Source organism: Heptranchias perlo, chromosome 7 (genome assembly GCF_035084215.1).
Source record: "Heptranchias perlo isolate sHepPer1 chromosome 7, sHepPer1.hap1, whole genome shotgun sequence".
Taxonomy (NCBI): domain Eukaryota; kingdom Metazoa; phylum Chordata; class Chondrichthyes; order Hexanchiformes; family Hexanchidae; genus Heptranchias; species Heptranchias perlo.
In genome coordinates, this window is record NC_090331.1 from 68,170,349 (window position 1) to 68,185,301 (window position 14,953).

A 14,953-nucleotide genomic window follows, 5' to 3' on the forward strand; every position below is an offset into this window, starting at 1 on the left:
CAACAAATGCTGCCTGGTATAGGAAATAGAAATACAAAGAAAGACAAAAAATTGGAGCTGCTTTCGTTAGCACAGAGGAGATTACAAGGTTATTTTATAGAGGAGTCTAAAATTATGAAGGAATGGGACAGAGTAGATAGAAACAGACTGTTGCCAGTGATTGAGGGGTCTAGAATGAGATACATAGATATAAAATTAAATATATGAGATGCATGACAGAGAGCAAGAGAAACTTCTTTACAGAGGGTTGTGAAGCTGTGGAATGCATTACCGGAGTTAATGATTGAAGCAAAGACCATGTCAACATTTAAGAATAGGTTAGATAAGTGGTTGAAAGAAAGGGGGATAAAAGGGCATGTCTACTGCTTGTGTGGAGGATAAACACCAACATGGTTGACGAACTGTCACCGTGTTGTAATTTCTATGTAATCCTATGTATGCTGCCAGTGGCATTCTGTTTGCCTTCCAGTTAGCCAGTAATAGAATGACACTGATAGTTGGTACACTGAACTCCGCAGTCTAGTTACGGCAGCCTCCCACCTAAAAGAGGTAGCATAGCAATGGGCAGCTTAATGAACAAAACATAAGTGGTTCTAAAAATATATCGGGCAGAAATTGCACGGCTTTGCTGCGGTTGTGCTAGATGTGAGCATGGTGCATAGAATTGAGGCTACAATGTTGTAGCCTTTTTGATCCGTACTCTCATCTAGCTTGGCTCCATGATGGCAGAGCAGCCTCATGATTTTTGCCTTATATATTTTAATTGGTACTGTTTTACCCTTATAAAAGCTTAAAAAGATCCAGATTTTCAGGTACAATTGCTTATTTAATTTGTCAGATTGGATGAATGTAGTATGTAATAATACAAGATAGTCAGTTAGGAGTGTGGTCATGCTCGACTAATTTGTTGGATGCAGCAGGAAACCACCAGTGGGGACCCAGGGAACAGTCCTCAGCACAAGGTAAGTGGCTGCGGGGGCTCTGGGAGGGGAGTCGCGATCGGAGGGTGATGGGGGAAGCCCGGGGCAGGGAAGGCACAAGGAGCGCTAAATTGGGCTGTGTAGCGCCTGTTGTTTCGGCGCTACACAGCCTCTCCAACATCCAAGATGGCATCTTGGAGGCGCACGCATGTTTCCAGGGTGATGTGCACCGGATGCCATCTTGGTATAGGAGTTAGCGCAGGCGCAGATAACGAACGCCAGTTGCATGTAAAGTAAGGAAGAACTGGAAACAATCAGTGTGCAATGCTGATTTAAAGTGATAAGACACCATTTTGGCACTTAATGCTCAACTCAACGCACTGTCTTAACCCCGACCATCTGAACGTGTCTTAGAGTGCCTGGAGGACCCCCACCAGCGTTATTTAAAGGGACCATGCAGGATTTACAGGTTAGTGGCTGGATTATTGCTTCTGGCTGCTGAGATATTTGTAACTGTTTTTGGAGGTCTCCTAGGCTTGAATACAAGGACTTGGGGACATAGCCTAACAATTAGAGCCAGGACGTGTTGGAATGAAGTTAGGAAACGCTTCTACTTGAAAAGGGTGGGAGAAGTTTGGAACGCTCTTCCGCAAACGGCACTTGATGATAGCTCAATTGTTAATTTTAAATCTGAGATTGATGGATTTTTGTTAACCAAGGGTATTAAGGGATTTGAGGCTAAGGCGGGTATATGGAGTTAGGACACAGGTCCATCATGATCTCACTGAATGGCGGAACAGGCTCGAGGGGCTGACTGGCCTACTTCTGTTCCTATGTTGCTATGCTATGTGTGTGTGGCCTGTGAGTTGTGGGTGGGCGGCTTGCAACAGTGGTAATGTGTAAGGGTGAGAGGAAGCATCTGATTGGAAGAATTGAGTACAGATGGAAAGAGTTTATTGGTATGTGGGTAATGGGGGTGTAGTGTGTGGAGCAGTGGATGCGGCTAGTGGTGCAGTTGGTAGGAGATGCCACTTGACAGCTGACCTCACCCACCTTGACCACTCATGCCACAGCACTGCACTTCATCCTGCACTGCATCCATGTTCATGATGCTGTGTGCCTGGCATTGACTTTGTCCCCCGCTGCCTCCCACTGCCTTTTGGGTATATGTCTGGAGGGCCTCTTGCCCCCCTGCGGATATAAGATGCCCCTCCTTCTGTCCACCCCTTGCACCAAGGCTTCTGGTGCATCAGCAGAGAATCTTGGTGCACGCACTCTCGCAGGCCTAGTACCAACTCAGATCGGCAGATTGGTGAGGTATGGCATGCAGATTGCAGGATGTGGGATTTAGTGGTGCGCAACGCAACTTTTATTCAATGTTTTAGCATAACTCATCAGTTTGTAAACATAGGGACGGGAGCTGCATCTGTGTTTTGCATGTGTGATGTCTGATTTCCATTCATTCTTCTGTACAGTCGCAAGACTGTTATTTTCAGCAAATGACGGATACCAGCTACCTTTATGAGATTTCTAAGACAGCCTGCCTTTAGGAGATTGGAGCTCCCCCTGCTGGTGGAAACTGTGATTTGAATGGAATCCTTGTTCAACACTGATTTCCAACGCAGATTGCATGTAAGTCCTCAGGCCTGACGAAAGTCTCGTCCTGCCTGCGCAGGGGCCATCGGCGCAGGGTACTAGCGGATCGTGCTACCCCCGCCCAAAAACGGCCCTTATCCAATTTATCCCCCATGGTTTCTTTGTGGGGTTCGGTGGAGTACCTCTGGCCCTCAAGGAAACCTGTAATAAATTTTAAAAACTTACCACTTCTGGCCTGGCGGGGATGCCATCACTGCTCTCTCGCTCAGGCCTCAGGTTAAAATGGCAAATCAGACTCCAATGGGTGTCCTTGCCACCTACAAGAGCTGGCTTATGCTGTTCATTCTTGCATAAGGCAAGTCATTAATGTGCAGTTTGTCAACGCAGCCCAGTTCATTACATTTGATGCAGTAGAAAGACAAATAGGTGAGAGGGCCATTAATTTTCATCAGATCAGACAAACCTACTGGAGTTTTCTGAGGATGTAACTGGTAGAATAGATAAGGGAGAACCAGTGGATGTGGTTTATTTGGATTTTCAGAAGGCCTTTGATAAAGTCCCACATAAGCGGTTAGTGTGCAAAATTAAAGCACATGGGATTGGGGGTAATATACTGGCATGGATTGAAAATTGGTTAACAGACATGAAACAGAGAGTAGGAATAAACGTGTCTTTTTCAGGGTGGCAGGTGGTGACTAGTGGGGTACCGCAGGGATCAGTGCTTGGGCCCTACGTATTCACAATATATATCAATGATTTGGATGAGGGAACCAAATGTAATATTTCCAAATTTGCTGATGACACAAAACTAGATGGGATTGTGAGTTGTGAGGAGGATGCAATGAGGCTTCAAGGAGATTTAGACAAGTTGAATGAGTGGGCAAATACATGGCAGATGCAGTCCAACGTGGATAAATGTGTAGTCATCCACGTTGGAAGGAAAAGCAGAAAGGCAGAGTATTATTTAAATGGTGATAGATTGGGAAATGTTGATGTACAAAGGGACCTGGTGCATACCAGTCACTGAAAGCAAACATGCAGGTGCAGCAAGCAGTTAGGTCGGCAGTTAGGTATGTTGGCCTTCATTGCAAGAGGTTTTGAATACAGGAGCAAGGATGCCTTACTGCAGTTATACAGGGCTTTGGTGAGACCACACCTGGAGTATTGTGTGCAGTTTTGGTCTCCTTACCGAAGAAAAGATATACTTGCCATAGAGGGAGTCCAGCGAAGGTTCACCAGACTGATTCTTGGGATGGCAGGACTGTCGTATGAGGAGAGATTGGGTCGACTAGGCCTGTATTCACTAGAGTTTAGAAGAATGAGAGGGGATCTCATTGGAATGTATAAAATTCTGATAGGGCTAGATAGACTGGATGCAGGGAGGATGTTTCCCCTTGCTGGGGAGTGCAGAACGAGGGGTCACAGTCTCAGGATACGGGGTAGGACATTTAGGACTGAGATGAGGAGAAATTTCTTCACTTAGAGGGTGGTGAACCTGTGGAATTCTCTACCACAGAAGACTGTGGAAGCCAAGTCACTGAATATATTTAAGAAGGAGATAGATTTCTAGACACAAAAGGCATCGAGGGGTATGGGGAAAGAGCGGGAATATGGTACTGCGATAGAGGATCAGCCATGATCATACTGAATGGCGGAGCAGGCTCGAAGGGCCGAATGGCCTACTCCTGCTCCTACTTTCTATGTTTCTATCACAGGTGGCCTTATAAGCCCCTACTGTCAACCCATGACATTATGTGAACCGAAAGGGATTTCACTTCTTTAGTGTCCAATTTGTCTGTGATTACAGGGACAGGATTCTGCATGTCAATGCCCAGTATTTCAGGAGCTGCCATGATTCTTTCATCTTCTGGTTGTCCAGTGTTCTTCCACTCCTTCAGAATCCACAAACATCTTTTTCTGTTCAAGTCAATTTTAAGTTTCCAGCAAAACAATCATGAACATCATCAACATATTACAATCAACAAAAAGTTTCTGGGACTTCAGAACTGAAAATCCACTTAGTTTCACCACTGTGCATTCCTCTTGTGCCCTTTCTTGTTTTCCTTTGTCCTACCGGAGCCATGTACTCACCCCCCTGCATCTGGTTCTGCTTTAAGAGCAGTCGTGCTTTAAATTCTGCAGCTGCACCCTCAGAACAACTTGCCCTGCCTACTTATGAATTTTTCATGACTCCCAGGTGCATCTCACCAATTGCTAGTGGGACTCACGCCTTTTTCCTGACTAGCCCAATATTATAATTAGCTGACCCCGGATTTCCAATGGGGTCAGCGTCGTGGCCATAGTGTGAGCAGAAGTCCCACCCCTCTGTACTTCCGGCAACGGATTGCGGGACGTAAAATTTTGGGACCTCATTCCTTCCTCCAGTTTCTCCACCTCCACTTTATTGGCTCGAATGATTTTCTTTTCCGCACCAGAGCTTCTGAAATGCCCTTTTTCCTCAGTTGAGGTTTCCCTCGGCTGTGGTGGACAGGACCCTTGACCTTTTCTGTAGCCATTTCCCAGGCCTCTGCTCTCAGTCCCTCTCGACCTTCTTGCAACAATAACAGGACCCAACCCCCACCATCTGAACTTTCCATCCCATCAGCCTTTTCATTCATTAGATAATTTTCCATCATCTGCAACATGATCCCACCACCAAGCATATCTTCCACTCTCCATTTAACTGGGACCATTCCCCTCCAGAATACCCTTGCTTATTCTTCCACCACCCCGACTTCCAGCTGCCCTTCCCTTAGCACTTTCCCTTGCAACTGTACAAAATGCAACAACGATCCATTTACCCCTTCCCACACCATTGTCCAAGAACCCAACCATCTCTATTGTGTGAGACAGCAAATTTACATGTACTCCTCCAACGTAGTATCCTGCGTTCACTGCTCATGGTGCAGTCTCCTCTACATTGGTTGAATGCTTTACTGCACAACTCTGTTCTGACATCAAGTATGATCCTGACCTCTCTGCGACTTGTCACTTGAGCTCATCTCCCATTTCTATTCTGACCTCTCCCTCTTTTGGCTTCCAACACTGTTTGAACCAAGCTTAATGCAAGTTTCTCCCCGGCATGCTGCAGCTCTCTAGTCTGAACAATGAATTGAGCAATTTCAGGCTATAGCTAGTTCCTCCGTTTGTTTGGAAGCAGGAGGTGTGGGGGTTGTATAGTTAGTCTGTTGGTGCCTGGGAGGTGGGGTGGGTGGCGGGGGAGAGGAGGCAGGTTTATATGTTGGCCTTAACCCCTTTTTTAGAACACAAAATATTTGGCCTACCTTTTCTCTTTTTAGATGCCAATGGATCTGCTGTGAGTCCTGCCTTTCCTGGTTTTATTTTAATTTCCTGCATTTGTAATTTTTCCTTTGTTTGTTTTATTGTATGCATCTTTCCCATGCCTTTTCACTGCCTTATTTAGCTATTTTCACTCCCTTTTTATTCTTTTAAGGGGTTCTCACTGCTTCCCTAAGGTAAACTTTACAATCATTTACCAGTTCTCGGCTCTTTCCAACTTTTCAGAAAGCTAGTTTGCCGTCACTTAATCGATTGGACTGGATTTTCCTCAGTGGAGGGTTAGGGTGGGACTTCCACCCACTGCTTGAGCCCTGCTGTGATGCAGACCTTTTTTCCTGGCTTAGGGCTCATTTTGCACATAGGGCAGGCACCCAGAGGCATTTCTGCCACCAAGAGGAAGACTGCTGCTGCAAAGGAGCAAAAAGTCAGTGATGCTGCAATGGGACACCCACCACAGCACCCAAAATAGCAGGAGGCACATTTAAAGGGAATAGCAGGAGGCACATTTAAAGGAGTTAAACAGCCTCAATTTTTTTTTTAAACCTTTAACAAGACTTTTCATGAGCTGACAAACCTCTAAAAAGAGGTAAGAGAATAATTAAGCGAGGGAGGGGAGCCCACTACTGGGCACTCTCCACCTCTATCTGTCATTTAAATGTTTGTAAACAATTTTACAACACCAAGTTATAGTCCAACGATTTTATTTTTAATCCCACAAGCTTTCGGGGGCTTTCCCCTTCCTCAGGCGGTGTGGATTTTCCACACCGCCTGAGGAAGGGGAAAGCCCCCGAAAGCTTGTGGGATTAAAAATAAAATCGTTGGACTATAACTTGGTGTTGTAAAATTGTTTACAATTGTTAACCCCAGTCCATCACCGGCATCTCCACATCATTTAAATGTGGCAGGGCAGGCAAGGATCGCGAAGCTGATTTCCCAGCAGCGGGGGAGGAAGGGAAATTTATTGCTGCACCTGTAGAGGTGGGAATGTGGCAGTAGGCCTCCACACCTAATTTTCTTTTTGTCCCACGATTTTGGGTGGTACATGAAGGAAAATCTAGCCCATTGACTCATCTTTGTGATAGGAGTCAACATTCTTGATATTTGACTTCTACCTGTTCTTTTCGGCCCTCCCTTTGTTTTGTTCAGGCTTACTAAGGAACTTTGTTGTCATCCAGTCTCCAGTTCTGATAAAAAGTCTACGTCTGAAACGTTAATCTGTTTTTTCTCTTCACAGATTCTGACAGAACCGCTGTGTATGTCTGGCACTTTCTGTTTTTCTTAATAAATCCTTTTTTATTCAGAGGACTTTAGGAAAACACCAAGAAACTAAAAACTTTTTCTGTGAAAGGCAAGTGATCATACATGCTGCCAATGACTCAGGACAAAGAATTGAGGACCTGCATCAAGTTGAGACTATGACCATGCAAAACTGAAGACGACCTGGCACAAGTTACATAATTTTCTTAAAGGGATAACCTTCCTACGTAAATCCCTATCCCACCACCCCCCACCCCGTCCTGCCCACCCTCAACACTAAAGGATGGAGGTAATTCCAGATTGTTATATGGAGGTCAAACAAATTAACAGATTCAATTTCTATTTGTCCTCTAAAAGAAAAAAATTACTTGAGGCTGAGGAAAATAAATAGCAAGAACAGGGCTCCTCTAATGGCTCAGAGGTAAAATCTCCCTCTTTCAGCCATTTTGGCTCTATGTTCAATCCTCGGTTTGTTCTCAGTTAACTGGTCTAAGCCAGAGGTTTAATGGCATTGCTACAGTTGGTTTCAGTGTTCTTCAGATGGACAAGGGAAAACCAGTCCGGGTTACCACTCTTAATTACTACTCAGTGACCCCTATTGCAAAGTGCATTTATATATGGATGTTGTGTGGAATCAGCTCAGCTGTGATGCCCCCACAGATGAAAAGATTGCTGACACTCACTGCCTAAGATCACCTGTGAAAAATGGTCAATTTGGCACCTAGCACCTGTGGCACTGTAGACCAGAACGGGAGTCAACGCCTTCAGAAAGGGAGGGGAGAATATCAAAGGAAAAAACCCAGCAGCAATAACTTTCATTCTACTTACTTCAGTCACGTGGCTTTCATTAAATATGACAACATATCATTTTAACAAAAATAGTAACAACGGTCTGATTAAGTAGACTGAGGTGGTTACTGTTGAGTGACTGGAAGGTTTTCAAAAAACTATGAGTTAACTGTTTAAGATTGCTATCAGAATTTGAACCTTAAACGAACACTGCATGCTCTGTTTTCAGAAGGCTGCCATCTGGGGTTGTTTATTTGCCTTCGGAACAGCAAACTACCCAGTTTAAGCCAAGGGTGCTAACTTCAAGAAGTCTGCACCCCGGGGAGAAGGCTGCAGCACTGTTATCAGAAAAGTAATGGCACACTCAGTGCAAACATATGCATTTAATTTATGATACGCATGCAGTCTCACTTCATGAAATTGAAATAAGTGGTTAACTTTTAGAACCATTTCTGAAATGGCTTTGTTTAAATAAAACAGACTTCAATCACAATAGCTTTCCTTACAGTTCTGGAGGTGTCAGATGTTAGTGCTACACAACAACAATATACTTGATTAATTTGAAGGCTATTGGCTGTGATTTGTATAAACGACTGTTTAAAAACAACTGCCTGCTTTTTGATCTAAGTGAATATTAACAGACCTTTTAATTCTGTACTATTAAAAAAAATCAACTTTCAAACAGAAACAGTAGTGAAGCAAAAGAGACTCACCAATGTCCAAAGTAAAATCCAGCAAAACATATTCATATGAAATATCAGTCTTTGTTTCCACTTGTGGTCTCTTCAGAGTAGAAAATATTTTACCGGGGCTACTATCATCAGGCTCTTCTAGCTTTCGTAGCCCACAACCCATGGCAGGATCTGCAAGGAGTCAGATTCAAGAGCTACTCATGAGTTCTGTTACTCTGATTTCAACAAAGGGCAGTCATAATTTTTGTTATGCCTTCTGGCCTCCATAAATCCTGAAGTCAGTTAAAAGTGAAACTGGGCCCCTGAACTCATGAAAACAAGAGAACTGTTCCTCTACATATGCTTTTAAAGCCATATGTCACTTATTTGCGTTTTTTTTCTGTACTTGAAACATAAACTCTGTATACATGGAGTTAAAAGTTAGCTACAACTATTAATACTGCACGCAAACAGCTTCACTTATCACAGCTTTTCATGCCACGTCAGTCTGCACTAAGGCCCTTAATAGTATAATAGTGGACACGAGCTTTCTGTCCACCCCCACTGACTTAAACGGGATAATTAACAAGTAAACAAAAGGCAAGAATGAAACTTGGATGGAATTACCTGCAATGAGAAGAAGTGCTCTGGAACCAGTCAGATGGCTGTCCAAACAGCAGATGGAAACTCCGTCTGAAGTAGAAAGCTCCAAAATGGTTGTAGACTAAAATCATTTCCAGAAAGGAAGTAAAATCCCTGAGAGGAAACTGTTTCTGGCATCTGAGAGGAATGGTTAACACACTGAGAGGTTTAGATTCTGCTGGAGCCATTCATTTGCAGATTGAAGCATAGTTCCTGGATACTTGGAAAACCACATCAAATCAAGAGTTTTTTTCAGGAAAGTAATTTGCCATTTACAATAAGAATAAACTGATAAAACTCCATCAAAACAGTAAGAAAATATGATAATAGTTTTGTCATGGTTTTACAGAAAGAACTTCTTTGTTGAAACATAAAAATAGTGGATTGGACAGAGTGAACTATTAGAAGTCATAAAACTTTCAGGGGCAATACTGAAATTAATTCCAATAAAAAAACATTTTTGAGGATTACAGTATTTGTACCAACTTTATACTTTTCATAAAGCAGGAAATTATAGTGTGAAGGAAAAACACATGTTGATGCAATTCCTTAATCATCACAAACAGAATAATTTCCTCCACACAGAGTTCAAGAATTTTAAAAATAGATCTGGAATTCAAAATAACCTTACAGAATATGCAAATAATTACAATATTATAAAGTATAATACACATGCATTAGACTGTCATAGAAATTTAACTGCAATTTAATTTTCACCCTCTTGAACTGCTTTCCTTATTAAAATCAATCAGAGATATCCTCCCGCACAAGTGTTGCTTATCTTGAGTCGAATGCACCACCAGAATGAAAGTCACAGACTCGCGTCTGTTCAAAATTAGAGCCCTGATTTTGTGATCCTATGCCGGTAGCATGGAGGGCTGGCCCTGATGAATTTTGCCCCTCCTTCATGTTTTAATAGGTTCCCTGTGCATGAAAAAACAGATCAGGATGCCTGGCCAGCAGCATGATTGGCTGGGAGATGGACATCCAGCAAAACAGCAGCTCTTAAAAGGCTGCTGCTTGCCATTAAAGAGGGGAATTTTTTTGTTGTGGTGAAATTTATGCCAGGGATGCATGCATCCAAAAGTATCTGTAAACAGGAATTTGGGTTAAACTCCACCCCTTTTACTGAGAAAACCTCGGTGGACTTGCTGCAGGAGGTGAAGTGAACGAACATGGTTCTCCGTGGGACAGAATGCCACCCTCTGTCAATACAGAGGTTAAACCTGCTTGGACGGAGATAGCTGAGTGAGTGAGTGAATATATCCAGATCCAACAAATGAGGAGGAAACTTTGTGGTATAAGGGGGAATGCCAAAGTAAATGTACTGACCTTTGCAGACATTATTTTATTACTTGGCAATAGTTCACGAGGGTTGTATGGTGTAGCACCCTCACAGAAGTAGCATGCGAAGCATGGAAACAACCTTTTCCTCTTCTACATTTTTATTGCAGAAAAGCTGTAGGCCACACACATTGCTTGCATACATAACTATTTAAAAAAATGCTGTGAACCAACACTGCCACCAAAACTGATCTGCATGCTGTATCTACCTGTCGCAGATGCATCTGTCCATGACAGTATTGGTAGGAGTGACCACCGCACAGTTCTTGTGGAGACGAAGTCCCATCTTTGCACTGAGGACACCATCCAACGTGTTGTGTTGCACAATCACCGTGCTAAATGGGATAGATTCAGAACAGATCTAGCATCCATGAGGCGCTGTGGGCCATCAGCAGCAGCAGAATTGTATTCCAACACAATCTGTAACCTCATGGCCCAGCATATTCCTCACTCTACCATCACCAACAAGCCAGGGGATCAACCCTGGTTCAAAGAGGAGTGTAGAAGAGCATGCCAGAAGCAAACCAGGCGTACCTAAAAATGAGGTGCCAACCTGACGAAGCTAAACAGCAGAAGCAACATGCTATAGACAGAACTAAGCGATTCCACAACCAACGGATCAGATCAAAGCTCTGCAGTCCTGCCACATCCAGTCGTGAATGATGGTGGACAATTAAACAACTAACGGGAGGAGGAGGCTCTGTAAACATCCCCATCCTCAATGATGGCAGAGTCCAGCACGTGAGTGCAAAAGACAAGGCTGCAGGCAATTCTCCAGTGTGATGAATCCAAACAGGACAGACTCATGGGCAGTGGAGCCCAAAGTCTCTGTAGCATCAGCGAGAGCATTCCTGAGAAAGCCCATGGCTGTGCTTAGGACCTGTGTTAAAGGGAAACACAGCTGCAGATGGCTTTGAAGGTGGACTGTTCTGCAAAGCGGTTAAACACCATTGACAAGATGCAGCTGGTGGACTCCTCCACTCAACCTTGCAGAGTGGTTCTCACGCTTTCAATTGGCTCCATGAATTACTGGTGCTCAGAAAGCAACATTCTTTTGTATGCAGGTTCTAGATTGCATCAATCCCAAAATTCAATATCTAATGGATGCCCTTAATTTGTCATCTGATCAGCACTTTCCTGCTCCTCTGCTGGCACTTCTACTTGCACTTCCTCACTTGTGCATCACTTGATGATCTGTCATCAGTCTAAATCTAAATTTCCTCCTGGGTAGATGTGGCTGTACTGGTGCCTACTGCAGGTACATTGAGTGGTGCTGTATCCTGTGAGGTGGACACCTGCTATCAGGAACTTATGAACACAAGAAACAGAAAAGGAACTAAGTATTACAATGGAATTGGCAACACACTCCTTTTAACAAATATGACAAGCCGATTAATGGGAGTGACATGTTGCTGGGGTGCATGCCAAGTTAGTGAATGACATGATCCCTGAGTATGTGAAAGATTAGAGGCAGGTAGAATAAAGAAAGAACTTGCATTTTATATAGTGCCTTACCTCATCCTCAGGATGTCCCAAAGTGCTTTACAACCAATGGATTACTTTTGAACTGTGGTCACTATTTTCCTCTGGCTTTCTACCCAATTTTGGGTAGATCTGGTGTGAACAAGGGCAGGAAATTGGCCAGATAGCCTTTTCAGTGGCTCCCCACTCATTACTATGGTGTATGGGAAGGGAGTTAAATTTTGAATGGCTCCATTAAGGAATGCAATTGTGGGGCAACCTGATGATTTTTTAAATGTTAAGATTTGGCACTCCTCTGCAGCTGCCCCAGTTCCACTGCTGCTGGTTCCCCAGGCCTGTAGCAGCTATTTTTCTACCACAAGCTGGGCTCCCTGGCACAAGTTGGAACCCGCCAAAATTATTAAAGTTAGGCTGATCCCTCAAGGTTCGTTGGGCTCAGCAATGGCCAATTCAGGCGGGCACCAAGCTCATCCATCTGATCACGTTGGGTTTCCACCGAAGCAGAAAATTTGGCTTGTAGGCAAACGTAGGAACTAATTTGCACATAACAAATGAATGAATGATCTGATAATCTGATGATGGAGGAATATTGGCCAGGACACTGGGATAACTCTCTGCTATTCTGTTAGCAGAGGTCCTGCAAGGTGAATATAAGGAGTTAGGAGATAAATTAAAAAGCAGGACTTCAAAAGGTAGTGATCTCAGGATTACTACCGGTGCCACGTGCTAGTGAGTATAGGAACAGGAGAATAGACAGGATGAATGCATGGCTGCAGGGATGGAGTAGGAGGAAAGGATTTAGATTCCTGGGACATTGGGACCGGTTCTGGGGAAGGTGGGACCTGTACAAGCGTGATGGGTTACAACCGAGCAGGACCGGGACCAATGTCCTCGCTGGGGTGTTTGCTAGTGCTGTTGGGGAAGGTTTAAACTAGAGTGGCAGGGGGATGGGAACCTGAGCGGGGAGTCAGAAGAGAATAAAGTTGAGAGCAGCAAGAGAGGGGAAGACCCAGGGGAAATCTGCAATACAAATAGTACAAACAGTTGTTCAAGAACAAGTGAAAGGGAAAAACGTAGAGCAGCGGAAAGAAAGTGTACTTTAGGCACGACAGATAAAATAAAAACTAGAAGGCGCAAGGCGATTAACCCAGCATCAAAGCTGTGGCAGGGGGTTGGGAACCTGAGCAGGGAGACAGAGGAAAGCGTGTCAGGAAGGGACAGAAGGTCTGGAGTAAAAGGTAAAGTGTTAAAAAAGGAAAAAGCAGGAACTAAGTGTCACAAAACATATTTGAATGTTCTTTATCTGAATGCACGTAGCATTCGTAACAAAACGGACAAGTTAACGGCACAAATAACTACGTATGGGTATGATCTTGTGGCCATTACAGAAACATGGCTGCAGGGCGACAACGACTGGGAATTAAATATGCCAGGGTATTTAACAATCAGGAAGGACAGGCAGGAAGGAAGGGGAGGTGGGGTGGCTATGTTAATAAAGGAAGGAATCACTGTAATACAGAGAAATGATACTGGGACAAAAGATCAGGGCAATGAAACAGTTTGGGTAGAGATAAGGAATAAGGGGAAAAAAACACTACTGGGCGTAGTATATAGGCCTCCTAATAGTTGCAACTCTGCTGGAAGAAGTATTAATCAGGAAATAGTCGGGGCATGTGATAAGGGAACAGCTATAATTATGGGGGATTTTAACTATCATATTAACTGGACAAATCAAATTGGGCAGGGCAGCCTTGAGGAAGAGTTTATTGAGTGTATTAGGGATGGATTTCTTGAGCAGTATGTAACTGATCCTACAAGGGGGCAAGCAACCTTGGACCTGGTCCTGTGTAATGAGCCAGGATTAATTAATAATGTCCTAGTTAAGGATCCCCTTGAAATGAGTGACCATAACATGGTTACATTCCATATCCAATTAGAGGGTGAGAAGGTTGGTTCTCAAACAAGCGTACTGAGCTTGAATAAAGGAGACTATGATGGTATGAGAGCGGAATTGATTAAAGTGGACTGGGAAAATAGGTTAAAGGGTAAGACGGTACATGAGCAGTGGTGTTCATTTAAGGAGTTATTTTACAACTTTCAAAACAAATATATTCCACTGAGGAAAAAAGGGTGTAAAAGAAATGACAGCCATCCGTGGCTAAGTAAAGAAATTAAGGATAGTATCCGACTAAAAACAAGGACATATAAGGTCGCCAAACTTAGTGGGAGGATAGAAGATTGGGAAGTCTTCAAAAGACAGCAAAAAGTAACGAAAGGATTGATTAAGAAAGGGAAGATAGATTATGAGAATAAATTAGCAAAAAATATAAAAACAGATAGCAAGAGTTTCTATAGTTATATAAAAAGAAAAAGGGTGGCTCAGGCAAACGTAGGTCCCTCAGAGGATGAGACCGGGAAATTAATGGTGGGAAACATGGAGATGGCAAAAATGCTGAACAAATATTTTGTTTCAGTCTTTACGGTAGAGGACACTAAGAATATCCCAACACTGGACAAAGAGGGGGCTCGAGGGGGGGAGGAACTAAATACGGATTAAAATCACTAAGGAATTGGTACTCAGTAAATTAATGGGACTCAAGGCAGATAAATCCCCTGGACCTGATGGCTTACTTCCTAGGGTCTTGAGGGAAGTGGCAGTAGGGATTATGGATGCTTTGGTAATAATTTTCCAAAATTCTCTGGACTCAGCAAAGGTCCCGGCAGATTGGAAAACTGCTAATGTAACACCCTTATTTAAAAAGGGTAGTAGGCAGAAGGCTGGAAATTATAGACCAGTTAGTCTAACATCTGTTATTAAGGAGACATTTGGATAAACATAATTTAATAGGACAAAGTCAGCATGGCTTTACAAAGGGGAAGTCATGTCTGACAAATTTGCTTGTGTTCTTTGAGGACATAACGTACAGGGTGGATAAAGGGGAACCAGTGGAC

The 14,953-nt window shown here is 43.5% G+C and overlaps 1 protein-coding gene across 3 annotated transcripts in view; it reads right to left on the bottom strand.

Moving 5' to 3' along the window:
• The window catches only part of rftn2 (raftlin family member 2), a 62,692-nt gene extending 53,337 nt beyond the window's left edge, over positions 1-9,355 (bottom strand). The window contains exons 1-2 of one of the 3 annotated variants that reach the window (XM_067987798.1): positions 9,161-9,353; positions 8,576-8,725 (exon numbers count right to left, since the gene is read on the bottom strand). In XM_067987798.1, coding sequence (XP_067843899.1) covers positions 8,576-8,717 — 142 coding nt within the window. In that variant the 5' untranslated portion in view covers positions 8,718-8,725; positions 9,161-9,353. Of the gene's footprint in view, positions 1-8,575; positions 8,726-9,160 lie in introns of all 3 variants that reach the window. The other 2 variants (XM_067987797.1, XM_067987796.1) reach the window with 2 other exon arrangements.
• Positions 9,356-14,953: the final 5,598 nt, after the last annotated feature.